At 37.9% G+C, this 27,665-nt stretch overlaps 1 protein-coding gene across 1 annotated transcript in view; it reads right to left on the reverse strand.

The window, feature by feature from the left end:
* The window catches only part of DNAH5 (dynein axonemal heavy chain 5), a 193,791-nt gene that overhangs the window by 124,153 nt on the left and 41,973 nt on the right, over positions 1-27,665 (reverse strand). Inside the window, exons 18-31 of the mRNA XM_045565937.1 lie at positions 24,820-24,985; positions 23,843-24,079; positions 22,098-22,288; positions 21,922-22,009; positions 17,723-17,856; positions 13,213-13,414; positions 12,415-12,650; positions 10,094-10,312; positions 8,939-9,001; positions 8,397-8,635; positions 7,426-7,666; positions 5,568-5,767; positions 3,009-3,162; positions 1,351-1,514 (exon numbers count right to left, since the gene is read on the reverse strand). Of these exons, the coding sequence (XP_045421893.1) occupies positions 1,351-1,514; positions 3,009-3,162; positions 5,568-5,767; positions 7,426-7,666; positions 8,397-8,635; positions 8,939-9,001; positions 10,094-10,312; positions 12,415-12,650; positions 13,213-13,414; positions 17,723-17,856; positions 21,922-22,009; positions 22,098-22,288; positions 23,843-24,079; positions 24,820-24,985 (2,534 nt within the window). The remainder of the gene's footprint in view (positions 1-1,350; positions 1,515-3,008; positions 3,163-5,567; positions 5,768-7,425; positions 7,667-8,396; positions 8,636-8,938; positions 9,002-10,093; positions 10,313-12,414; positions 12,651-13,212; positions 13,415-17,722; positions 17,857-21,921; positions 22,010-22,097; positions 22,289-23,842; positions 24,080-24,819; positions 24,986-27,665) is intronic.

Consider the following 27,665-nt stretch of genomic DNA (forward strand, 5'->3'; position numbering starts at 1 on the left):
CAGCGACCACACCTACTATCGACTTGCTTTCAACTGCTTTTGCTTCTATATTTGCTTCATGCTATGGGGACTCCTTATGTTACGGATATATGAATTCTGTTACTTTCTGTAGCTCTCCAACTTCATTTTCTAGCATATCTGGTTATAATTATGGTGTCTTAATCACACTTTTTGGGGAAATTTTACCAACTTTTTAAACTTTTGAGTTCGTTTTTAGTTTTTTAATTTCTACTCTTCCCCCGTCATTTGTACTATTTATTTGTTTCCTGTGTAAAATTAGGAGGAAACATTCTTATTTCATAGCAGAAGAATTCTCTTTCTAGGAAAATCGAGTTTTTGCTAGGGGATGATGTGGATCAGAAACTAGAGCCAGCGGCACCCTCCGAGGGCGCGTGAGGAGGACGAGACGGTCCACAAACATCATTTAACTTAAAGGCTCAGAATGAGTGGGTCTGCCTTAAGTCTCAATGTACACTTAGGATATTACTGTTTAGGCCGGACGCGGTAGCTCAGGCCTGTAATCCTAGTACTCTGGGAGGCCAAAGCGGGTGGATTGTTTGAGCTCAGGAGTTTGAGACCAGCCTGAGCAAGAGCAAGACCCCATCTCTACTAAAAATAGAAAGAGATTATCTGGTCAACTAAAAATATCTATAGAAAAAATTAGCCGGGCATGGTGGCGCATGCCTGTAGTCCCAGCTACTTGGGAGGCTGAGGCAGTAGGATTGCTTAAGCCCAGGAGTTTGAGGTTGCTGTGAGCTAGGCCAACACCACGGCACTCGAGCTTGGGCAACAGAGTGAGACTCTGTCTCAAAAAAAAAAGAAAGAATATTACTGTTTAACATATTTCTACTTACATTATTTTATTTTGATTAACCAAGGGAAAAAGATTTATGACTCTTGGAATTCACCACGCCTACATAAGTGTTTGTGTATGTGTGTACACAGATTCATATTATGTTAGACCCTGATTTTTGCATAATACTGACTACTTGTGGATACCACACATTGTTTCATGTAATAAGTATAACAGAATATTTTGGTTCTACAATGGTTAGCCAAGAATAATATCAGAAAAAATAGGTATATTAATTTTAAAAGGAAGGAATGAATGAATGTTAAGATCTTATCCCAGTGCTGGAAGTAGCCTTAAGTTCTGAGTCCAACATCAGGACAAATCTATAAGTATTTGGAAAGAATGTAAGGCTGTAAATATTAGTTTTATCTGTGCAACAACTTTATACATGAATTAAGTCTTGGCAAAAGAAAACAAATTTGACTAATGCTACCCAGTCCCCCTGTCCCCTTTCGTCTCTAGTATACTGAGAGATTTCAAAGAGCCAGGGCACTTACCCACTAAGGGATTTCTGGCATATTTCCAACTGGTCCAGCAAATGTGGTAACAGCTGCCCCAGGGTCTCATCTCCAACGCAGCACTGGACTACATTGGGCATTTCGTGTGCCCGCGTCATGATCTTCACCCAAGATTTATCTATATTGGAAAAGCGCTTGGCTTCCTATGAGAACAAGGTGACAAACACACTGGAGGTCGGACAGAGTATCTCACGTCCTTCCAGCAGAAGCTAGAGTTCTGACCAGTTCAGATACCCAAGCTATATGTACCTAATATCACGCAAGTACTATTTAAATTGTTTTGGGGCCTTTTGCACCGTATCATCCTTTTTATTAAGTAAGTATCTTTAGCCCAATTTTGTTATTCCCATTATGTTAAGTGAAATCAAGAAACCACTGCAAATATAATAACACTATACAGATAATTTGAGAGACAGGGACACTCTTATTTTGGGGGGGTTATCTCTAAATGGGGTAAATTTTCTATTTTTATGTTTGCTACATTAAGCATTAGATTGTCTATCTAGAAAAATCATTTTAAAATGAGGATACAAGATTAATTCTAGTATAACCATAATATGGCAAAATATTTTTAAATAGTTGTTTTTGAGAAAAAATGGAAAATGCACAGATTATCTTGAGAGGGTAGTGATCATTTTTATTTTCTCCCTTAAAGCTTTCTGTATATTACCAATAAGCATATATTACCAAATATGACAGTAAGAAATTCCATTTAGTTTCTTAAGTATTCTATGTGAAAGTTTCCATTAAGTCCAATTTTAGATTCTTCTCTATCCATCAAGAAGAAAAACATGCACAAATATAGAAGCAAAAATAAATAAATAAGTAAAATTTTAATGTGTAAATACATTTTACTATTGGCCAAAAAATAGTCTGTCTTATAATCAGTTAACAGAGCTGTCTTCTATAAATAACCTAAAAACTAACCAAAAAGAAAGTTAGGAAAACTAAGTGAAGAAAACATTTAACATAACCATGCTTCTAAAACTCAAATATATTGTTAAAATGTTATAATCTTGCAAATAACTTAAGGTAATTGAATAAGAATCCTTGAAAATTGGTTAAAATGTCTATTAAAAAAATCTCAAAATATACTCCATAGATACCTAGTAAGATAATTACAATTTGTTAAGAAAACCATGCTCAACAACATCTTGAGTAAAAGGTCTTTTTGTTTTGGAGCTTTTTCCCTGCACATTTCTACCCCTCAATTTTACAGTACAGATATAATTGGTTATATTGTATAGTGTGTATTATTTCAAAATGTCAGTGGTATAAGAACAAATTATCCTACCATTGTCAAGATAACTATGCCATAATTCTACACCATTCCAAATTCCTTTAAATTATCTGAAGAAGTACATCAATTATGCAGGCACTCATTCTTTGTTTTTTTAACCCTCTCCTGTCAAACCTCACAGTTTTGTATGATTCTTCCTCTCTGATTGTCACTCAATCCTTATCACAATTCCTCACTCCCTTTGAAGAATAATAGTATTAACAAGGACAACAAAAGGATTTGGGGGGTGGGGTTCAATAGAGGTTAAAATACTATGGCATTCTTTAAGGATGTATTTGTTCTTAGATATTTCTCTAATTTGAAAACCCTGATGAAATTATAAAGAAAAATCCAAAACCTTGGGCAACTGTTTGGCAATGTCTCCTCCCACAAAGACAGCTTCTAGATAAATCCACAAGTTTTGCACCGTCATCCAGCTCTCGATGATGTCAGTCGAGTTGGAAAGGTACTGCACCCATTTTTGAATCTGGGCTTTGAATGGCATATTGTACCTAGAATAAAAAGCATGTTTAGGATTTTGTTTTTGTTTTTGTTGTGTTACTGTTTTCAAACTAAAAAGGCTTCTTAACATCTTCATTTTTAACTTATTTCTTTACAATGTTGATTATGTGGTTGGTTTTCAAAATGATGCAACCCAGTGATTAATCCATCACCATTTATTGGGCATTCTTAATCTAATTTTTTTTCCTTTTGATCCAGATCATGGAGAGGAGTGAGAGAATTATAATCTAAGGAGCATATCAGAAATCAGACTTGATTCCACCATGCTGCCAAAGTAGTATAATACTGGTCATTGCTACTTTGTCCAGGAGAGTAATATTCTCTCTACTGAACTGCTGTGGCTATACTGGGCCTCTTTGTAATTTCCCGTCCAATCAACTCATGTTTGGTGTACATGTGTGCAAGGTTGATGCCTCTCCCATAGGTAATCTATCTTCTCCTTTTTTCCCCTTGAGACAGAGTACCAGTGGCCTCCCAATGTCCTTTTCTCATTCTTCTTTATATAGAGAGTCCCATTTCTATGGGGGCTTCTGGCCACCCAGCTAAAATACTGGATTTCTCAACCTCCTTTGCAGCAATGTGTGGTCACGGAATTAAGTTTCATATCAATAGTTCTCAGCCTTAGCTGCACAATGGAATCATCTGACAAGCATTAAAAACCATAGCTGCCTGCCTGGGTCCCAGCCACAGAGGCGCTGATTCAATAGGTCTGGGAAGTGCCCAGACATTGGGATTATTTAGAAGTTTTGTAAAGTTCACTAGGTTTATCTGGTATACAGCAAAGACTGAGAACTACTCTTCTACATGAAATGTGAGTAATAGCATTGGACGTAGCAGGCAGCGTGGAGAATAAGGTTACACCAGACAAAGCCTGAGTCCCTGATGATGTGTTGAAGCCCCCATTCCAACATGAATCATCTGCCCTGGGACTTCTTTTACATGAGAGAGATAGAAACTTCAGTCTTGCATAGCGATTTTGTATGTGCTGCTTCTGTTATTTGCAGACAAATTCAATCATAGATGATTGTACAGCCTATCATTATTCTTCCTCTTCTCTTTTCCCTTTATCGATCCTTCTAGCCCTACATAATATGGACTTGGAGTCCTATTCTTGAATAAAATTTTAATTTCCATATTTGTAATTATTAACCAAATTGTTTTAACATTCCACAAATCTTCCTGAGTTTTAATGTTCTTTCCTAGAATGTAGTTTCATAGAAACAGAGGTCTTTGCCTTATTCATCATTCTATCCACAGGACCTAGAGGAGCACAAAGAACATAGCAGATGTTCACTAAATGTATGTTGAATAAATGTTCCTCCCATGATTCTACCTGTAGATTTCATGCCATTAGTAAGAAAAGTGTTCCCACCACTAACACAGATAATTTTAACTTAATTTGCACATGTGCCTTTTCTACCTCAGGAGGGTGTGTCATCATCCATCTGTCCTTCATTCTGGTTGGGTATGAATAATAACCAAGTTCATTAAACCTCATCAAATCCCGAGAAATTCAAAAACTCAAGATTACCAATGGTCTAATTTTCTAATACCTAATTTTATATCCCAATATTACTCAGACGTACCAAGTAAATGGAAAGAAGAGAAATTTTTATCAAGACTGTAAGAAGACGGTACCTCCTACATTAAAAGTATTGATACACGTACACACAGGGAATAGAGTGGTATTTTAAAGCTATAATAGCACAATAATATCTCACGTCTCAATGGAATCCATGTTCTACACAATTACCATATGTTTGAGAAGATCCTGGTGAACAAAAAAATTATTTCGATAAGTTCAAATGGAAGCAACGAACCAAAGAAGTGTGAGTTCACGTGTCTATGGCTTGCATGTCCAAGATGAGATGGTTTTGCTGTTACTGTCAATTAGAAGTTTTAGACTGGCATTGGTCTGTGTTATTTTACTCCTCTTTAAGAATCAAATTGGTTCTCTACCTTGATTTGTCTTCTCATTAAAGTATGAACACAACTAAGAGTTCCTAGTCCATAGTGGCTGGCAAAAAATGTTTTCCAATAAAATGATTATTCTAGAATTTAGAATAATGTTCCCCTGGGCTCTGGAGCCCATTGAGCTGTCAGCTGTGCAGTGAAGCTTGTCAGCAGCAAAGTTGAAACGTTCCCAAGATCCAAGTGGCTAATTACATGCTGCTTTATTTTGTCCAGTTGATGGTCTCACACACATCCCACAAATACAGGCTAACGAAATAAAACCCGTCATACACATGCTGCGCCAAAGTTAAAAGTAAAACAAGTATTTTCAACATTGAATAAATTGTATGAGGGTGTTATTATAATACATTTTTTGTTAATTTTTCTTGAAATGTTTATTATGGTTCTCAAATCTAAGGGAAAAGATAGGTGGTTTTCCTACCTGTTGCTCAGTAGAGAACCCAGCAACATCAAGCTGTCTTCCATGTTGGCGATGATTTCTGAAGTACTGTCTCCTCGCAAGAGGAGCTCTCCACGAGTTTTAAAGCTGCCAAATGTGAATGTTTTGTTGTTCCATTCATTGATCACTTGCTTCAGCTTTTGCTCAATGTCTCTCTCTTTCACTGCACTGATACAAATGTCCTATCGAAACAGCAAGCTCTCATTTTATTACATGAAAGTCACACATCCTTCCTTAACAGTCTAGGTTCAGCAGAGATCCTGTCTTCACTATTTGCTTCATATACATCTAAAAACATTTATATTTTCAGATCCAAAATGCAACATAATAAATCATGTATGAATATGTAGATACTGATATAGGGAGAGACATGGAAATAAAGATATGACTAAATAGAACCTTAATTTATAAAATTTTCCACCAATCTGTGCCAAAAAGAAAGATGACAGAAAAGATATGCAGAACCTTTTAATCACAGACTCAAAATTCAATGTGTTTCTGATTCCCCTCTAACATCAAACAAATGCAGTGTGAGAGGAAGAAATTATCAGATACCTCATTTCTCTGGTCACTTTCCCAGTCTCCTCTGCAGCCTTCCCTTTTCCTGGACCAGTAGTCAAGGTCTGCCTTTACCCTCATTTCTTCCCATGCTACGTTCTCTCTCTGGGCGAGCTCATCTATGCCTGTGCAATCAGTAAACTTTTCTATCTCCAGGAAAGACCAACAATCATTTGCCTACTGGACTTCTCTGCTTGGATGTTTCAAGGGAACCCAAACACAATCTGTGAAATATCAAACTCATGCCCAAAAATCGAGTTCATGACCTTTGGACCTTGCCACCCAAATTGAACCCCTTGCCATATTCCCATCTCAGTGGCAAGCACCATCATCCATCTAGATCTCTCAGCAAGAAATCTAGGGTTCATCCTCTTTCTCCTACCATGTTTCCTCCATCACCAAATTCTGCCCAGTTTTACTTCCTACAGATCCCTTCCCCCTTTTCTCTCCTCTCCAGCTTTACTACCTCCCCTGTTATCCAACAAACCATTATCTCTTGCCTGTGCTACTCTTAGAAACTCTCAGTTGATTTTCCCATCATTGCCCCCTCATCCTCCTCCAGGTTCTTTTTCCATATGGTTACCAGAACGACCTTTACAAAATGCCAACCTAACCATGTCAACCCCTGCTGAAAACACTTCTCCCAGATAGCCCCCATTGCTCTACAGACCAAAATCGATAACATCGTCTAGACCCACTCCACTGCCCTGGGCTCAGCTATCTCCTCTCTCGCCCACCTCCATACCCTGGCCACACTGGCCCTCTTCTGGCTTCTCAAATGCACTTCATGACCCCCACGTGCAATGCTTCATCTGCCTGGAACAGTCTTTGCACTTTCCGAGCCCCTCACCCCACCACACAACCACACTCCCTTCACCCAGCCAGTCCTGAGCATGCACCCCAGGGCTTCCCTACTTTTATCACCCCAAGATAAACCGAACTCCTTTATCACAGGCTCTCATAGAGCAGCATACTTTTCCTTCAATGGTATTTACCATAGCTTGTAACTACCTCTTTATTTATGTAATTATTTGATTATACTAATTACTTAATAATCTATGAATGCAGGACTGCATCATTATGTCCCCAGCACAGAACCTGCCCCACAGTAGGCACTCGGTAAACATTTGTCGAAAGAGTTAATGGCCAAATGCCAGGAAAAGAGTTTCAATTGCCTGAGCATACTTTACAGATCCAACATTCCATAATATAGAAATGTTGTCAGATGAATTCCATGAGACTTTACAGTTTTCCACCACAGCATGCTCTCTATCAACTGTACCTCTATTTCCTCTTTGTATTTCAGAAGAGGTGCCTCCATGATATTTCTTAACTTAAAGGTCTCGTTCCCCACATCCAGACTGTGCCCAGTGAGAGCAGTGATCTTTTCCCAGTGTCTCTTCAGCATGGCTTTACTGGACATGTATTCCAGCAGCGGGCAACACTCGCTGAAATCGTCAATGGTCTTCTTCAGGTCCAGAAAAGCCTGCCAGTCTTTCAAGGCCCGGGGCAGCTTCCGACACCTGTGAAAATGAAAGGCCATAGAAACAAAAGTTCAGACAATTCAGTCCAAGGTTGTCTGCTAGCATTTCTATCTGAAACAGTTTCTTTGAATACCTATCCCATTTTTAAACACAATTCATAGCCTATCTCTTAATGTAATATACCAACTTTTATTACATAAAACTGCTCTTCCCCATCAGAAAATATTTTTCCAATCCCTCATCACAACTACCTAGTTAACGGCATTATTTTAGAGGGTATAGATACCTTTTAGTTCAGTTTAATTCTATAAACATGTATTGAGAACTTACTATTAGCAATCACAAAGCATAGTGTAGTGTACCGGGCTGTCAACCAAAATATACAGTAAATGACCCTCCATTCTCTTTGGATTCAACACTTAAAATGATATAGAAAAATCACGGGGTTCTTGCTTTTATTCCAGGAAATCATCTAACATAAACTTCAAATGTTTGACAAGTGTAAAATAAGTAAAGATCAGGTCCCTCCCAGCTACAGAGAAGCCCCTAAAAAGATGTATCCAGGTTTAGAGGATGTGCGTGTCTCATTGTGTACACACAGGGATAATTAATAAATAGCATTTGACAAGGGTGAAGTCGATGGGCAACAACAATGCAGCAAGATGTGCATTTGAAACATCTGGGGTGAAAAGAGAACTTGGCAGCCTACCAAAGAAGATAGCATTTGAAGTTCAGTAGCTCTGGGCATGCTAAGCATTTAATTTCTCACCTGTTCTGGAATTCTAAGAGTTCACTAGTTATTTTTTCGACATTCACTTCTGACCAAAGGATATCATAATAACTATTTACAGTTTCTATGACACTGTTGTACAGAGTGTAAATTTTCTGTAGAAGATTTAGTTGTTTCTTTATTTCGAGAAGCTGAGGATACTGCGTAACTGGCAGGCCAAAAAGCTCCTCTCCTCCAGTATAGGTGATATATTTCCGATAGATATTATCAAATTGATTCTAATAAAAACACAAATGAAAACTCATCAAAATGATTTACACATGAACAAACATGCAAGTGAAAATGAAAGATTGGCGAACAAGCCAGCCAGAGATGTATGATCTCTGGGCACATGTAAATAGGAGAACCAAATGTGTATAATTAATTCATAGAAACCATCTCTAATTGTAACCACACAAAATCATATTTTTCAAAGTCTCAGTATGTACTATATTCCACAATAGGCCTCTTTGTCTTAAAAAAAAGAAAAATATGTGTGTTTAAAATACAAAGTTTTGTTGTTTAGAAATGAAAAAGATTACCTGAAACACGATAAGCCTATCACTGGCTTCCTGGGGTTTCAAGCCACTAGCCATTGGACCATTCTGAACAAAAAGTTAAAATAAACATAAGTAGAATGAAGTGATTGCATGCAAATTTCATGAACTCAAAGTATTTGAGTACTAAAGTTAGTTTTCACGCATATCATGTGCATGATAGGAAACTTGGTTTTTTATTTGTTAAAAAAAGATCTCAGAAAGTGACTCATTTGGAAATACTTTTCAAGTATAAAAAAGCCAATTTAATGCCACAACTTTCTTAAGTCAGGAAACTTTTTAAAATAAAAATATTTATTATTTATTTCTTAGGTGACACAGGCAAAGAGGGGTCAATGGCTATTCTATAGGATGCACATAGAATGTCTGGTTTGAGCTAAATGCTAATGCCATATAAACTCACAGATTTCACCATTCTGATACCTATTTGCAAAGTGACCCATAATCTTAACATTACAATCAGCTTTTCCACATTAGAACAACTTAAATATATGGATTTCTGTGCTTTTTCATCTGTGAGTTAGCACATGAATCCAATCTTCTAACTTTACTAGCTTAGTGGTTTATCGTGCTATTAGTTAATAGGTACAAATTTTGCCCTATACTCTACATATTTCCCTTCTGTAGCACATTAGAATTGGCTAGAAATGGGTCTCATTACACAACATATTCACACTAGATAATTCTGCACTAAAATTTATATGCAAAATTAAAATATCGATTCCATGGGGGCAGGGCTCCACCTGTCTTGCCCACGACTAATCTCATCAGCACTAAGGACAGGGCCCAACACGTATTCATTGAGGAACTATGGAATGCTATGAAAAGGACTATTGACTATATGATAACTGCATGTGAATAATATTGTTATGCACAAATTTAGAATTCTATCAAACAACTTCAGTAACTGGGTACCACAGAAATAGCACTTTTAAATTCATAATTTTCTACTGAAATTATTCTGGATAAACTCTAAGGAGAAGTGATTGCAACAGGGAAATATTTTTGCTCTCATGAAAATAAAATTCCCATTCTTTGGAAATTTCATGGAATTTGACACAAAATTTTTAAACAACTATATTTTGCACGCTCTATTTACTCATCCCCCAAAAATGCACACAAAGAAAGCCAGAGACATACCAAATCATAGTCCAAATAAAACTGGTGACAGTCTTGGAGGAAGATCTCCACAGCACTAATAAGCTCTCTCCTGAAACTGGGCTGCAGTGCGACTAATTCATTCTGAACTTCCCCGGCACGTGCCAGAAGCTTCTCCCATGCATAGTGCAGTGTGTCGACTTTGTCCATCTCTTCCTTTGCTATCAGAAGTCCATATTTGTTAAGCAGAGCATAAGATTCCTGCACAAAAGAAGACAAACTTAACTTACGCCAGTCAGATGCATAAATCTACACAGTCATTTATTGAAGCATTAGAATGGAGAAATCAGCACAGTAGTGAAACCACCCTGAAGTTCTAGTCATTCCACTTGCAATCTGCAAGAGCTTAAATGAGCAACTGAGACATCCAGTGTCAGTTTCCTCATCTGTAAAGGGGAAAATTCTCCAGCTGCTTCACAGGATCTTTGTGAGTATCAAAAAATATCATATTAAATGCGTTCTGAAAGCTGTAAAATGTTATACGAATAAAAGATATTTTTACTTAAGCTCCCAAATTGTATTTGAAGACTACAAAATTACAGGAAGTAAATGAAAAACATAAAACAACTTTTAATATGAAAATAAAAAATCAGGATTTTAATTCTGTCCCATTTCATTTTGTTGATAAGAGGTTCCAGTAGTAAGACACAAGGGAACATTCTTGAATCAGAGCCTGAGCCAAGTCATTCCCCTCAGCATGCAAACTCCAGGACTACTTTCTTGGCTAAAAAAATAAAATGAGGTGAAGAAAGGGTTTTCCCTAAATATCCCAACCCCATTCTCCCACCATTATTCCTCCCCATAGATGTGAAATGAGTACCTGATTGTTGATTTGGGGGGAAAAAAATTATTGATTTGAGCAAGCATAACCCAGTGCTTTTCTCCCTCTTCCCTCTTCCTTCTTGGAGAGATGCCTATGGGCTGCACCTCCATGCCATAAACTGAGTCAGGGTAATAGAGAAACCTGCAGCTTTCCAATGCTGCCTCTGATGCATGAGGAAGTATAGTAATTCTGGAATTTAGTATTCACAAGCCCATACTGTGTGTTGGGGGGGGTGTTTGGGGGAAGGAGACAGAGGAAAATAACGAAGTAGTATACTAAATCATGTCTTCCAAATAAGTTCTATCAGTAATAAAGGTTATATTTTGACCTTGACTACCTGACTCTACTTTTGAGTCTCAAATGGAGAAAACAGGATCATCAGTTACTGCACCTCCTCTTCTAACACCAGGCTCTCCCCAGTCCTATGCAAAGAAGGGGCTTTTTGCCTTAAGGTTTCAACCCAAGAAGAGCATGGTGGGCCTTGTGACCGCCCCTCACCCCCAGGATAGCACAGCAGAAGTACAAACATGTAACAGTCTGTACCATTTTCATGCTAATGTGAAATATTTCAAAATTCAAAAAGGGGCACAGAAAATGTGAGATTAGAGTCTGATCTTGACCAGCAGAGTATAAGTCCTGGCATTCAAAGTATGATGTGATGAAAAGATGGTGCTCTTACACCTATAATTTTTTTAATTTGCTACAATTATAGAATAAATACACTAACTCATTTCTGATAAGACATTTTCATCTGGAAAAATATAGTATGGTATTATATTAAAACAAAGTGGTGTGCAACGCTGATCAAATTGCGTAACTTCTTTGCCCCCCAGTTTCCTTATGTGGAGAGTGGGGGCAGAAGTGAGGCTGAGTTAGTGCACATGTGGACATTGTTAGCGCCCACCCAGGTCCTGTTTACCAGCTGGTATTTCCATCTCCAACTATTGAGAGTGCTGGCTGGAAGGCCGCTGTCTCCTCCCCTAGAAAATTATCCTCAGCCAAATGTGAGCCTCCTTATGGGGAGATTATGGTCAACAACCCACTGACTTGGGGTACAAAGGGCAGTGCCCCTTGCATCAAAGTGGGGCCAGTTGTGTGGAACAATTCATGCTGTTGAGCTCCCCGTGGGAGCAGAGTGACGTTAGTCTACAGCTGAAATCATATTCTTGCTTAGCTTTTCTCCGCATCCTTTCCTGTTGCCCTCACTCCCCTCTCTGCTGAGAACGTGCCAATAAATCACTTGCACAGAAATCTTCATCCCAATTCTGCTCTTTAGGGCCTTAGATGACATATAAAGGTGAGAACCGGTCCACGGAAGGCACCCCATAGGGGTTAGGTGTCATGATTGCTGAAATCACTGTTTTTAGGTTTCGCACCCATTTGGTGGTATTAACCTCCAGTCCAGACCTGGTCCATATTTCAGCTAACAGCATCCAACATGTGGGAATATTTCTAGAATGAACAAATGCTTATCAGTTACCTCAATAGGTCCTACTTGAAAGTCTATAGAGATTTGCTGTTCTCTGATGTCTTTCAGCGCTGCCATCGCAATCCGAATATCATCTAGGTCTTTAATTTGACGGTTCAATTTCTTATTGAATTCTTCAATAAGTGTAAAAATGTTTTCCATCTCACTCCTGTATTTTTTGTTACAGTGGCGTCCGATAACGACCATCCAGGCCCTTGTCTCCGTGGTCAGGGCGAACTTCAAATCGGCTGTAAGACACAAATGTCCACAGTTCTGTTTGAAAAACTTGAACCAGTGTGAAAAGGCACAGTGCCACTGTTCACTAAGAGTAAATATTTTGCAGCTTATAGCTCTCTAATCCATGAAAACTCAAACTGGAAAAAAACCACACTTTTTCCTAATCATTACATATGCATTCATTTTATAAAGTTTGTTTTTACAATAATTCGAAACACATTTCAAAATGCTTAAAAAAAAGCACATATCAAAACCCTCTGAGATAAGCCTCAAATGTTTATTGTTGTTATTTATTAAAGAAAGGGTAAATTTTAATTCCAAATACAACATACTCATCCCTTTCTCTGACTTAGACTTTACTTTCAAAGTTTAGCGCGAAGCATTCAAAATAGTCCAGAATAAATAATTATACATAAGGGTATTACAAACGAATCTACAAATTGGTCTTAAAGCTTGAGGCCCATAAAAGGAAAGTCAACCTTTAAGGTAAGTAGAGCCCTCTGGAATACTAATTTAGGTAGAGAGAGAAAACGATACTGTTGAACTTAATCAACTGAAAGAAAATGAACCAACCTGTGTACATCGCAATGGAGCCCACACAGATATATTCAGGCTCAGCACTAATTTCCTGCTCTATTTTTTGGAAATAGAGGATCTGGGATTCAAATTCAGAAAGCAAGGGGTTTTGTGTAATAAATGTCATAACGGTTTCTTCTTTCTCCTTTTGCCAAACGTGATTGTAGCTTTTGAAGCGATCCATGGATGTCATAACTTCCTAGAATACAAATAACAAAGGATTTGTCTCAAGAAGGAAGAATCTGAAATGGCATCATGATATAAGCAAACATGCGTTAATTGCTGGCGGTTCCCATGGATTCATTAAAATGTTTAATTAGTAAACTGGGTGATTAGTTGGAAATGCCACAGAACCGGGACTGTATACAATGGTGTGGACACTAACCCAGTTGACAGTTTCACTATTACCATCCCTAGCCAAAAGGGAGAGGAGTGGTTTGTAGAAACTAGAAGAGAGCCCCCAAAGGCCCTTGGAGGCAGAGCCCTCTTGATTGGAGCTGAACCTTAGGTCAAAAACTATAGCTCAAGGTCATGCCGCAGGGATGGCGCTATGGGGAAAAAATACTCTAAGGTCATTCTCTTCCTCCTCCTCTCCTTCAGAGCTCCACAATTCCTCACTCATTGAACCCACCAAAAGCCTCAATGGGAATCTACTGAAGTGTTTAGGGTCAGATAGTCTGGTGGAGAAGAGTGGACATTAGATCCTGGAGTGGGCTTGGGGCAACGGCAAACAACATAGCCAGCATCAAACCCACTGGGAGATTGCCTGGAATTGCATAATATGTATAAATTCGTGTACTGGGAATTGACATCTATACAATATTACATCTTCCCAACCGGGAACATAGTACATATATGTTTCCATATCTTCCAGTCTTTTTCAAAAATTCCTTGTTAAGTTTTAGAGTAATCTTCACAGAGACCCCACCCACTTCTTATTATGTATGTCCCCAGGTATTTTTCAATAATGTCATCAATGTAAACAAGATCTTCCACTATTTTTATAACTGGCTATGAATGGCATGCAAGTTTAAAAAATCGAATTTTTTAATGAGCAGTCAAGTTTGCTACCAAGCATGCTTGTGTGAGATGAAATGGCTTGTTTGCAAATGGTAAATAGGGGATGGTATCAATATAATGGGAGGTCATGTTATCAAATGCTATTTTTTCCAGCAAAACAAATGCTACTGTTTTGTACGAGCTAAAGCAGCAAGCCACGGAGGAGCATGTTCCTGTGTGCCATGTCCCCTCCACCACTTCTTCCTTTCGAACTGATTTTGTCAACACTTGTCTTAATGTTCTTTGCACATTGTTCTCATTCATAAGTAGGTACAAAAAAATGTGTTCACATGGATGTGAAGAGTGGAATGCAGACTGGAGGATAATGCAGACACTCGAAGGGGTGGTGGGATGGGAGAGGGAAAGATGATTAGAAATTGGCCAATGGGTACAACATATATTATTTCTGACTTGACCACTACACAATCCATATGTGTAACAAAATTGCACCTGAACCCCATAAATTTGTACAAATAAAAAAATTTATAAAAATCAAAGCAGAAAGAACAAAACAAAAAAAGAATGTTCTTTGCACAGTTTGGCCTGATCTTCATAGATTTTAACCTTATTTCCATACATCAGCAGCCCCAACTGTTCCTTATACCACCTTTCACCAACCTTTTCTCACCTTTGTATAGTAAAGTTCTATAATTACTATGGCATTATTAAATGTGTAATATTTTACTATGATTGCTACTTTACTGTGATTGCTATTGTTTTTGTTACTGCTCTGATTATAAAAGTGCCTGCGTTTGGGTTTTATTGTGTGTCTGCCCCAATACTGTTTTTCTTATAATCCCCTATTATTTAATATTAAATGTGCAACTTCACAAAACGGGAGGATTTTCAGGAACATGTTTATTGCATTCTATCAGAAATGCTCATAATTATCTTTCAACTGACCACTAACTTAACTGTTTTGGGGCCATAATATTTTTTCAGATTAGCCTTTTGGATTGACTTGGTAGTAAATCATATCCATAAACAAGTAAAATTTTCTCTTCATTTCTCATTCCCTTGGGAATCAAATTTTTCCATTGGCTTACATTATAACATCAAAGTTACATCTGCATGAAAAAAATAGCTGAGGCAGAATAGCAAATGCAATTATCTGAAATAATTGAGCATTATCAACAGCGTTCTAAATGGTCTGATTATTTTAAGTAAATTCCACCAACCTGCACCAAACCAGGAAGTAGTTCCACTCCAGCTCCCACATACAGCTAAAACATCCCTCATCTCAGAACCTCGGGTTTAATGAGTATGAAGACTTCCCATCCATTAAAATGCAGAAAGCTAAGCCCACCACTGCCTGATCCAGCCATAGCTGATCCCCTCACATGGGCTGAAGTGTCCACATGCATACCAAGAATGCACTGCAAAGACATGCCACACATACGCACAAATGTATGGTGGTGTACAGAATGAATTACAGATTATTGAAGACTCCTGGAAATGAGTAGAAATTCCAGAATCCTGAGCTCTTTCAACATCCAGGAGCTTACAATATTATAATAATAATAATTTGCCCTAACTAAATAAGTTTTAGACTCCTATTTTATCTGAAAGCATCAATCTTTATTAAATGGGAACTTTTTAGCATGGAGGTAACCTAGACCTTAATGGGAAAATCAGATAAACTACAGATGTGGAGCTATTCTGCTTAATTTACCAAGGTTACTTCAATCATTTAGGTTATTATCGAGGTCATTTTGATTGTTTGGTCCAGTTCAAGCCAGGCATTGTTACAAGTTGATGGCCAACCTATGCTGAGCTAAATGTAGGTTAGATTTACAGTCTGATCCAATCAGTTATGGCAACAAGAAAGGGGCAAGGATCGTAGGATTGTCTGTGGTTGAGGCAGAATCATTCAGAAGGGTCTATGGCTGTGGAGAGGTGGCTATGTCTAGTACTAAGACTAGATGTACATAAATTCTCCCAGAAACAATTTGGCCATCTTATAAATCTGGAATAAGTTCTTCCAGTCATTCTAAATACCAAACCTTGCTACTATTTTTTAAATAGATTTAGCTAATGTTCATTTCTTTATTTTCTTTACATTTATGGGGCACAAGTGCAATTTTGCTATATTGACATAGCACACTGTGCTGAAACTGAAACTTTCACTGGAACAACACATACTGTACCCACCAACCTTTCTCCTATTTTATAAAAGACTAAGATCCATGCACCTCCTTCATATAATATAAAAGCAAATGCAATAAAAATAACACATGACACACACATAAGTATTTGTTGCCATCACTGTATATGTTAATTTCAACCACTATGTCTTACCCTTAAATTTTCATCATAGGTGCTGATTATATTCAGAGAAAGTAATGGACTCTATTGCTGATTTATTTTAGTGTATTTTCTATGATTACTGAGACATTTGAAAATATTTCTGAATATTTATTGTTGTCATATAATACTCTCCTTACTTTCATCATTTAGTATAGAGCCTAATAAACTAAGCACTAGATGAATACTTGTTGAATTACGTGAATGCTGTCCATAGAGAAAAATTAAATAAAGGACCTTCACTATATTAAGAAAGGAAAATTAAAAGTGTATGACTGCAAAGACTTCCAGGTCCCTTGGGAACATGCTAACACTAAACTTACTATTTCCTCACATTGTTACAGCAATGGTAGCTTTTCAATGTGCTTTCAAACAAATATAACATATTCTATCAAAACTCAGTAATAGGAAAGACATATTTACTGAGCAACAACTATTCCCTCAACATTGAGAAACATTCCTAAAAAGTCAACAGGTCTTAGAGCAATATGAATTAGAATATTTTTTCAAATAAAAGATGATTTCAGGGTTTTGAGTGTTTTTGACTACAAGAATAGATTTGCCTAAACAAAAAAGGGAAAGTTGAGAGATCAAGTTAGAAGAAAACTCTGAAATTATATCCATGTCTGGTACAAGTTTGTATTGATAGCATTAATATTTTCATTATTCCCAATTTTATCTAATTTCCACGTGACAATATACATCAATTTTCATTTGATATTTTAAAAGATTTACCTGACTACATAAATACAAAAAATTGACTGCGAATCTTACTCTATTTCAAATATACTACTATCACTGAATCTTTAAAGGTGAATTGTAACACCAGGCTGACTTGTGGTTTGGAATATATTAGATTTTTTTTTAAACTAAGATTCATTTGTATTAAAAGGAGAGGTTAAAGGTATTAAACAGAACACAATATGAGAATAGGAGCAATAGTTTTCTTTCACCTTGCAATCTACAACGAAAAATCTTCAGTTAAACAAACATTTGCGGAGAGCATGCAAGATGCCATTAGCCGCTCACTAAAGGCACAGTGGCTGAGACCCAGGCTACATGTCGGACAAGCTTGCGGTGTTCACCTTCACACAGGCACAAGTTGCAAAGCACAGGGCCCTGGCTCCAGAGTCTCTTGACTTACCTTTTTGGTGGAGTTAATAAATGTACTAAGCACAGAGACTAATTTTACAATCTCCTTGTTTTCAGAAACATTCTTATAATAGTTCTTGGTTTGCACAGGAATTGGTAAGTTTACAGATGCTATCTCAATGGTATCTAAAAGAAAAAAAGAGAGCAAGGTTTATATTGACAGCACAGGGAATCTACTTTAAAAAGATGAGATTTCTGTAATAATAACGTAAGAAACTCTGAAAATTTCCTTTAGAAAAGCAATGAAAATAATGGCAGGAATTGTCAATATTGATTTTTCAGTACTCTGGAAATTGGTCAAAGCTTGCAATTATCTAAAAAGTGTTTATGCAAGAGAAAAGGCTGAATATCAGTAATAACAGCAAGTTTTGTGGTGTTTTAACTTTTTTCCCATCACTCCTCTCTGGCCACGTGGTAGCCTTGAAAACAGCAGCCTTGCAACCCTTGTGGCTTTGGAAACCAGTCGCCTGGCAGTCTCTGGAAGGGTCAGACTCGGCTTGGAGCTCCTTAGGGAGCTCCATGGAATTATCACTATTTGACCAGTCTGGAAGCTCTCTGAAAAAGCCCCATTCAGAGTTTATCTTTATTTGACCTGACTCAGAACTCACTGAATAAAAAGCCCCTATTCCCAAGGCATTTGTCAAAAGATTATCAGCTGCTATTGCTTAACTTCACAGCTGCCTGAGGCAATGATATTAGTTGGGACAAATGAGAGATTAGCCAAAAAAATTAAAGATCCAAGGAACGAGAAGAGTGACATCAGCAACATGGTGGGATAAGAAGCTCCTGATTCTCCCTCCACCCACAGATGCACCAAATAAACATCTATTCACAGATCAATCCCCTCTGAAAGAAAGTCAGAGACCAGTTGAGAGACTCCCACTTATGTTGCAACCAAAAAATATCCACATCAAATAGGTAAGAAAAGTGGAGACACACTCAGGCACAGATCCTGCCCTGGATGCTGAATGATAAAATTGGGAAAGGAATCCCCAACACCCAGGTTCTCCCTGTGGAGAGGAGAGTTCGGACCTCACATGCACTGCTAGGTCTCTCTAGACCATAGGAAAAAGTGGCAGCTTAATATGGGTATATGAGCACTTCCAAGGGCTTTATCCCCAAGAGCAGTGCAGAGAAGGAGCTTTAAAAACACAGCCGTCTGCTTCTCCTTAGAAGGGGTTTATACCATGCATTGAGTGCCCCAACTTTTATAGCTACCTTCCAGTGGACTCCATCCTAAATCTCTTAGCTAGGTGAACAGAAGGGACCAGGCATATGTGAGTCTCAGTAGATGACAAAACAAAGAGGTGGTTTTAAATAAACAGGCAAACACTTCCAAGTGCTATACCCTCTTGGAGCACTGCACAATAGGGTCAGGAACGTGCAACTCTCATTTCTTTCCAGAAGTGGTTTACAGCATACACTTCCAGTGGCTACTCAATGGCCTGGCTTCTAACAAACTTGCACTGGGGAGCTAACAGGACAAACAAACAAGGGTCGTCCAGCAGCTGGATCCAGAGCTTAGCACTTCATGAGCCTTCCCTCTGGCTCACCACCATGATAAATCCAGGCCTACCCATTCTTCCTGGAAGGAGTTTGGCCATATACCAAGTGCCGTAACTTTTGTAGCTTCCACCCAAGGAACTGTCTCTTTAAGGACCTAGCTCTGGGATTCCATGGGGCTTTGACTTCCTGAATGGCCCTAGACCACAGAAAAGAAAAATGTGGACATACAATGAGCCCACTTTGAGCATCTATCTCCCCAGGATCAGAGGGTATAATCTGAACATAAGTGCAGGCATTTGCCATAGATCCTGTTTCTGGCTTAATGCAGAGAGAGTTGGTGATAAATGCCTGTGCTCAGCTTCACTATGAGTATAGAAAGAACTGAAACACACATGCAACACCCTGAATTTTCCAGTTACATCTCAATTTCTACCTTACCAGACTGAAGGTACTAACAGAACAGGGCACATCATAAGCTCCAGGGGGCCATCAAAAACAGAGACAGCAGTCAGAACAAACACAAACGTTTCAGAGGCATTTTTAAATCTCTGGCCAGACATATTGGTGAGATCCTTCTACACAAGGCCAGTTTGACAAGACTGGGAGAGGTAGTTGTCTTATCTAGTGTGCAGAAACCAACACAGAGAGTCAAAGAAAATGAAGAAACATAGGAATATATTTGAAATAAAAGAACAAGATAAATCTCCAGAAACAATCCTGAGTGAAGTAGAAATATGTGACTTGCCCCACAGGGAATTCAAAATGTAGGTGCTCCTCACAAAAATATATATATACAATTTTTCATTGAATATTTTTTCTTTTCAACTTAAGATATAATTCATGACTGAACTTATTTTAAGTTTGGAAAATTCTGAATTTTAAACTGTTCTAGGAGGCAATGCAATGTTTCCAAATGATATAAAATTGAGATTAATATGATAATGCTTTTTTACCTTAAATAAATAATATTTTACACTGGGTTCAAGTTGTTTTGAGCTGTCTTTATCCTCCATGGTAACTTTGTTTTAAAGAGGAACTTGCCTCAGTTTCTTTCTCATGGTTCATTGATTTAACATCTTAGGGGATATGGGCACTAAGAAAGTTATACAATTTTGTATAATTGTATAATTGTATACTCCTTGTAAATCAGAAGTACAAGGAAGGAGTCTGAGGAATTCAACAACATTTAATACCATTAGCAATTTGGATGTCTTATGTTCCCTAATTTTACAGAATACAAATGAAAACCATGAGACATACAGCAAAAATCACAGCAAGTGAGCAAAACAGAACATATAATGGGTCAAAAGTATCTCTAGGGCAGGCACAGTGGCTCACACCTATAATCCTTGCACTTTGAGAGGCCAAGGCAGGAGGATCACTTAAGGCCAGAAGTTTGAAACCAGCCTGGACAATATAGCGAGAACTCCACACACACACCATCTCTATAAAAAAAAGTTTTTCAAACTAGCCAACTACTTGGGAGGCTGAGGTGGGAGGATTGCTTGAACCTAGGAGTTGAAGGTTACAGCAAGCTGTGATGGCACCACTGCACTCCAGCCTGGGCAAAAGAGTGAGACCCAGTCTCTAAATAAATAAATAAATAATTTTTTAATTAAAAAAATAATCTCTAACACTTGAGATACAGGATGTGACTGCGATGATGTTGACTTTCTCTTTACACTGTGAAACTAAAATGCTTCTTTTTTTTTTTTTTTCAGACTATTGGGGGAGGCGGTACAAATGATTTGGTTACATAAATTGCTTTTGTACTGTGTCTATCCCCTAGATAGCATGCACTGTACCCATTAGGTATGATTTTACCCATTCCCTCCTCCCTGCTCCCATCTGCTTGATTTCCAATGAATGTTATTTCCCTATATGCACATAGGGTGTTGATTGATTAGTTCCAATTTAATGGTGAGTAGACGTGGTATTTGTTTTTCCATTCTTGTGACACTTCACTTAGAAAGATGGTCTCCAGCTCCATCCAGGATAATACAAGAGGTGCTAAACCACCATTGTTTTTTGTGGCTGAGTAGAACTCCATATATCACATTTTATGAATTCACTCATGTATTGATGAGCACTTGGGTTGTTTCCACATCTTTGCAATTGTGAATTGTGCTGCTATAAACGTTCGAGTGCAGATGTCTTTTTATAGAATGTCTTTTTTTCCTTTGTGCAAATACCCCATAGTGGGATTGCTGGATTGAATGGTAGGTTTACTTTTAGGTCTTTGAGGAATTGCCATACTGTTTTCCTCAGAGGTTGTCCTAATTTGCAGTCCCACCAACAGTGCATAAGCATTGCTTTCTCTCTGCATCCATGCCAGCATCTATTGTTTTTGGACTATTTAACATTTGAGTGCAGGCATCTTTTTTATAGAATGTCGTTTTTTCCTTTGGGTAAATACCCAGTAGTTACCTCTAGTTTTCATCATCACATTGCACCAGAAATCAATGACACACCAAAAACTATGACAGGCCTACTAGAAGTAGACTATTTATAATGGTGATATTAAAATATGTGGATCTTAATATTTCATAAACTTAAAATTGGCTCATATATTAATATACTGATCTAAAATGATTTGAGAATTGCATGAAGGTAGGGATATATTGAAGCTCAACAAATGTTGATTTTCAATGACTATTTTAAAAAGAAAACTGAAAGAACATTTACCTTGCAGTTCGTTTTCTCCCATGTCAACATCAGAATCACTGTCTTCATTATTCTGCAAAGCAGCCATTTTTCTTTCATGTATCTTTTTCTACAATGTAAAAGAATATTTTTCAGCTCTGTCCCATCTGTAAGAGAAGCAGCTTCCAGATGAAACAATTTCTACATCCCACACCCACCTTGGACAGGAGTTCACTGCTCCACTGCCTAACCCCCTTGGGGACACTGATGATGCACTCCACAGCTTTGTTCAGGGTCTGCTGTATGTCTTCCAGGGCAGGGGCCATGGCGATGTTGGGAATGGCCAGAGTGATGTTTGCCCGGAAAATGGGCAGACTGTTCTGCTTCATCTTAGAACCACTGTTACTGTCTGAGTTAACCCAAAACAGGGAAGAATTAATATTTTAATTTAAAATGAGATTTACTTCATTTTTAACCCGAAAAATTAAACAATATATAATAGGTATATAATCAGACAAATACTCATCAAATGAATGAATGAAAACTAATGGAGGATCTAGTTTTGCTCAATATAACAGAGCAGTTCAGTGGAACCCAAGATACTTTTTGCTAATTATAATTTGTTGGTACACCCTCCATAAAGGAAACCCACTGTATGAGAGCAGGTTTAATTGTAAACTCTTATATAAAATATTAAAGAAGATTCTGTCCAAATAACAGGATGCCATGAAATTGGTTAAATGTTTAATAAGTAAGCAAGGAAGGAAGAACAAGAATAACTATCAGAACAAGCTACAGTTAGAACAAACAACCAGTTTAGAATTTCAAGTAAAATATATGCCTTTCCTACCACAGTGTGTATAATCCAAATTCACAGCAGTTAAAAAATGGAGAATAAAATGTATAAATTGTACTCATATCAAAGGCACTTTTAATGTTGGATATAGGTACAAGTAGATAAATATAAATATGTATGTATATGGTTATGTTAACCATACATAACTTCATATAGTTGGAAAGGAAATACCTATAAAAGTTGGAAACTAACTGATTTAATATTTAACACATCAACCAACAATTTGATAAGGTGTAATAATAACCTAACCCTGTGTCAAAGAAAAGAATTATCCTCCATTTTAAGTGAAATGGAACATAATAAACCATGCCGCCAGACAAAAAAAACTTCCAAAGTTTCCACTTTTATTTATCTACTCTTAATTAAATATTAAAAATATTTTGCTTAACTACCAATATTAAAAACAAAGATTTTATTATCCTGTTATTTTTGCTTTAATAAATTAGTATTTTTTTACTATTTTTCATTTAAAATTTGATTTCACAATATCCAAATTTCATGGATTTTTGTGGCCCATCTAGGAAATGCAACACCTATTTCTGAACTGTGCTGAGAAAGAGAAGATGGTATGTAGAATTAGGAAATCAGCTGGAAGGTACTAAATTCACATGAAAAACAGTAAAAAGAAAAATCTACTTTGAACAGTGTGAAATAGTAAGATCTTTTCCACTTTAAAAGGCTGATTAAAAACCTAAATAATTTAATAATGAAATAATCATTTCCGTATGTCTTCTTTCAAAACCATGTATTTTTTCTTTCCTTAATTAAAATAATTCATTTCTGTTTTCATCTTATCACAAAATCATTAAAAGTTGTACCAATTTTCATGTTATTAACAAAAGCTAAGCAACCTTAAGCAAATTACTTAACCTCTCTGTGCTGTGCTCCAGTCTTCTGTTTTAACATGAGAGTAATGAACTTAACCCATTTCATAGAATTGTTTTGATGATCAAAGTTCATAATGTATAAAAGTACAAGGAGGCACTCAATAAATGGAGGATTTTTTGACTCATTTACATTTAACAGGAACATGAACACACACATACGCATAGCCACACCAGCAACTATGCCTGATCAGACAGTAGGCAAACCATGTGGGATTATTACCCAGGAAGTTAACCATGTGGCAGGAATGAATGCGTTTGCGAATGGCCTCTAGTGTATTCCTTGTAACTTTGAGAAGAGCATCCACGTTTTGATGGTTGAAGTGAGAAAGCAACTCGCAGGCTTCTTGCTCTAACATCTCGGTCTCTTTCTTTTTTCTCGTGATTGTCCAAAGCCAGGGCTCAGCCCTGGCATTAAGGGATGATGTCAAGGTGTCAGAATTTCCTTCTTCTCTTTTTCCTGTTATAAGATGAAAGAGATAGAGAGAGATTAGATGAATAAACAGAGAGAGAGAAAAAGAGAGAGAGAGATGATAGAACAATAGAACCATCTACTGCAATTAAAGACAATTAAGATACATTACATGCAAGTTTAGTATCACTAACATCACACTTCTTAGAAAGTGAGGCCATCAAAGAGTAGGAGGAGGAAATCGGGACACCAAATGGACTGATGGAGGCCTCTCCTCCCAATGTGAGAAAACAGCCAACAAGAGAGGCAGGAGCTGTGGCTGAGAAAGCTACGCTGGCCCCCAGGGTCCTGAGTCCTGGCGTTCTCCCCCCACAGCACCCCTAAAACCATGGGGTAATAACTTCCCTTCTCCACATATTAGTGTCCTTCTCTGTCCCACAAAATGTTTGCTCTAATATAAATGTTCTCCAAGGGGAATTCCAATCCATAAGCCATCCCACTCTATTGATAAGGTGAAATAAAACACCCACTCATATACAAATGCAAAGAGAGCTAACAAGGTCTAATGCAAAGTCAATGTTTTTAGAGTTAAGCCAAAAGTAATGGAATTAACAACAGAGAGTCATTACAATATGCTCAGAGTCATAATTTCAGATTTATAAATTATCATTATAATATTGGGATGGTGTTTATAGAAGTATGAAATTAATTGCTATACAGAAAACTAAATTTTAGTTTTTAGTAAATGTCCTAGAAAAACAAGACCCTTTCATTACCCCATCTCTTACCTGAACTTTTGTTTTTTGAATCAACACTATTCTCATTGGATACTTTTTCACTTTCTTCTTTAGATGGAACTTCCACATCCAGCAACATATTTATCAGCTCATTGACTGCTTCCTCCACTAATGAGCTTTTAAAATGTAGAGTCTGAGCACCACTTACACAAAGGTCCTAAACAAAACAAAACAAAAAAGAGATTAGCAGAGTGTCAGATTTGTTTACGGAGCTGTTGAGAACACATCAGCAATGGTAGCAATGCCATAGTTCAGCCTCCAGGAGAGATTTCAGCCCCAGTGATGACTGGCCACACCCTCCACACCAGCCCAGGCCAAGTGTCCTGTAAAGGATATATTAAGGACAAGGAAATCAAGTGGAGCACTGTGGATGGACAAACGCCATCAGCAGCCTCTCTTCCCATGAAGTTACAGAGTTTCCAAGTCCAGCCTCTGTAGTTTGAACACCGTTGCTGGTGCAACATGCAGTCCAGCGTTGTCTTGCAAGAGGATTAGCCTGTCTCTATTGACCAACTTCAGCTGCTTAATTGCAAACTTCCTCATCATTTTGTCCAATTGGTTGCAGTAGACATATGCTGTAATCGACTGACCAGGTTTCATGAAGCTGTAGTGGATAATACCAGCGCTGGATCACCAAACAGACATCATTAGCTTTTTTTGAGGAATATTCCATTTTGAACTGTGTTTCAGCACTTCATCTTTATCTAACCATTGTGCCAAACACTGTGATTGTCAAAAAGGATCCATTTTTCATCACATGTAACAATACGGTGTAGCAATGGTTCACCTTTATGTTGTGACAGCAAAGAAAGGCAAGCTTCGAGACGATTTCTCTTCTGACACTCATTTAATTCATGGGGAACCCATCTATCCAGCTTCTTTACCTTGCTGATTTGTTTCAAATGGTCCGGTATTGTTGGAATAGTAATGTCAAACCTTGCTGCTAATTCACACATAGGTTGAGATGGATTTGCTTCCACTACAGCTTTCAGCTCATCATTAGCCACCTTGGTCTCAGGTCACCCACATGGCTCATTTTCAAGATTAAAATCACCAGAAGGAACTTCTCAAACCATCGACATACTGTGCATTCATTAGCCACATCCTTCCCAAACACTTCATCGGTATTTCAAGCTGTCTGTGCTGCACTGGTTCCACGATGGAACTTATATTTGAAAATAACTCAAATTTTTGGCTTATCCATGGTTTCACAAAAATTGCTCTAAAAAAAGTTGAAAGATAATCACAAGCCAAATGTGCATTTGAAAGCCTGAGGATGTGCCTTCACAATAAATATAAAGCAAGAAGTGTCAAAGTGAAATGTCAGAAATATCAACTGTCAAACTTAGTACTTAAGGAAATCGGACATTCCATGACTAATAACCTAATAGTTCTAACAGGATTGTTTAAATCTCTTAATTCTTTCTAAGAAAAAACAGTCATAAAAATGTAAGCAGCATAGAAATAAAGCAGAATAGTAACAGAATGAGGACAAAGTAGTAAAGTAGTAATAAATAGGTCATTTAAATATCCCCTATGTTAAACAAAATAAATCAAAGACACTGCCTCCACTCGTCCTGTGTCATTCCATCAACTCTAGCCCATGATGGCACCAGACATTGAAAACCACCAAAAGGGTCTGTCTTCCAATCCTGAGTTGTCTCCTCCTTGACCAACCAGTGTGGAGCTCCAATATTTCCTCATTGCCTGGATGCCTCAGGAACCTTCTAGACCCTACATTTTCTCCAGGTCTATTCGCCCTGACTCCCTGGTTCAGGCCTGCTCCCAACAAGATGATTTCTCACTTCAACCATTATCTTGCCAATATCCTTTACTCCTCAGCCTTCCACTGCGCTACCTAGAAGTCTAACCCTAACGAACCAGGTGATCTACCCTCTCCACTGGCACACACAGGCCAGGGCAATGCAGACACTTGGCACCAGGAATTCATGGTCTCTGAACTCTACCTGGACCCCTAACGCTACCCAGGAATCATTCTACATGACTACAATCACCTTCTAGACCCCAAAATAGCCGTGTGCTCAAACCTTCACACCATCATCCTTCCTTGTCTCACTCAGCTGGCGACCTTGACTTCTACAGCGCAAGGCACACAGAAGCCACGAAGCAAGGACTCATCCGATGCCTCAGCCCCATGCCCTCACCCAGAAAACAAATCAGCCTCCATCACGGACCCCTGGTTCCTCCTGTTTCCATGAATGCAATAGCTCTCCTTTCATTGAAGAATAATCCCACATCCTGAGTTCTGAATAGCAGCTGCTCCCACTTCCTCAGAGACTGTGCTTACCAACCACCCCCTTTCTTCCTCTCTACTTGATTTTCTACCTCAGCATATGAACATACTTGATGTACTGCAACTCAGCACCTTTCTCCAGCTACAACAACATGCTTCTCTAACTCAGGGCCTTTGCACTTGCTGTTCCCTCTACCTGGAATGCTCAGAGATATACATAGGGCTTGCTCCCTCACTTCCTTCGTTCACATATAACCACAGAAGTCATCCCTGACCAGGAACATAAAATCACAACTTTCTGTCAAATACTCCTTTGCGCTATTATCTTATTCAATTTTCTCCATTGAACTTATCATCACCAGATATGTTGTTTGCTTACTGACTTTTCTATTTGTTTGTTTTTCTGTGTTCTCCACTTGAAAGTGGGCTCCATGATGGCTGGGATTTCATCCGTTTTGTTTATTTCTGTATCCACAGCAGTGGTTTGCATAGGAGCTCCACAAAAGTTGTTAACGGAATAAATGAATTATGAAAAGTAAACAAATTCAAGAGAAATCATTCATTTATATTGGTAATCAAAAAT

This window comes from Lemur catta, chromosome 12 (genome assembly GCF_020740605.2).
Source record: "Lemur catta isolate mLemCat1 chromosome 12, mLemCat1.pri, whole genome shotgun sequence".
Classification (NCBI taxonomy): domain Eukaryota; kingdom Metazoa; phylum Chordata; class Mammalia; order Primates; family Lemuridae; genus Lemur; species Lemur catta.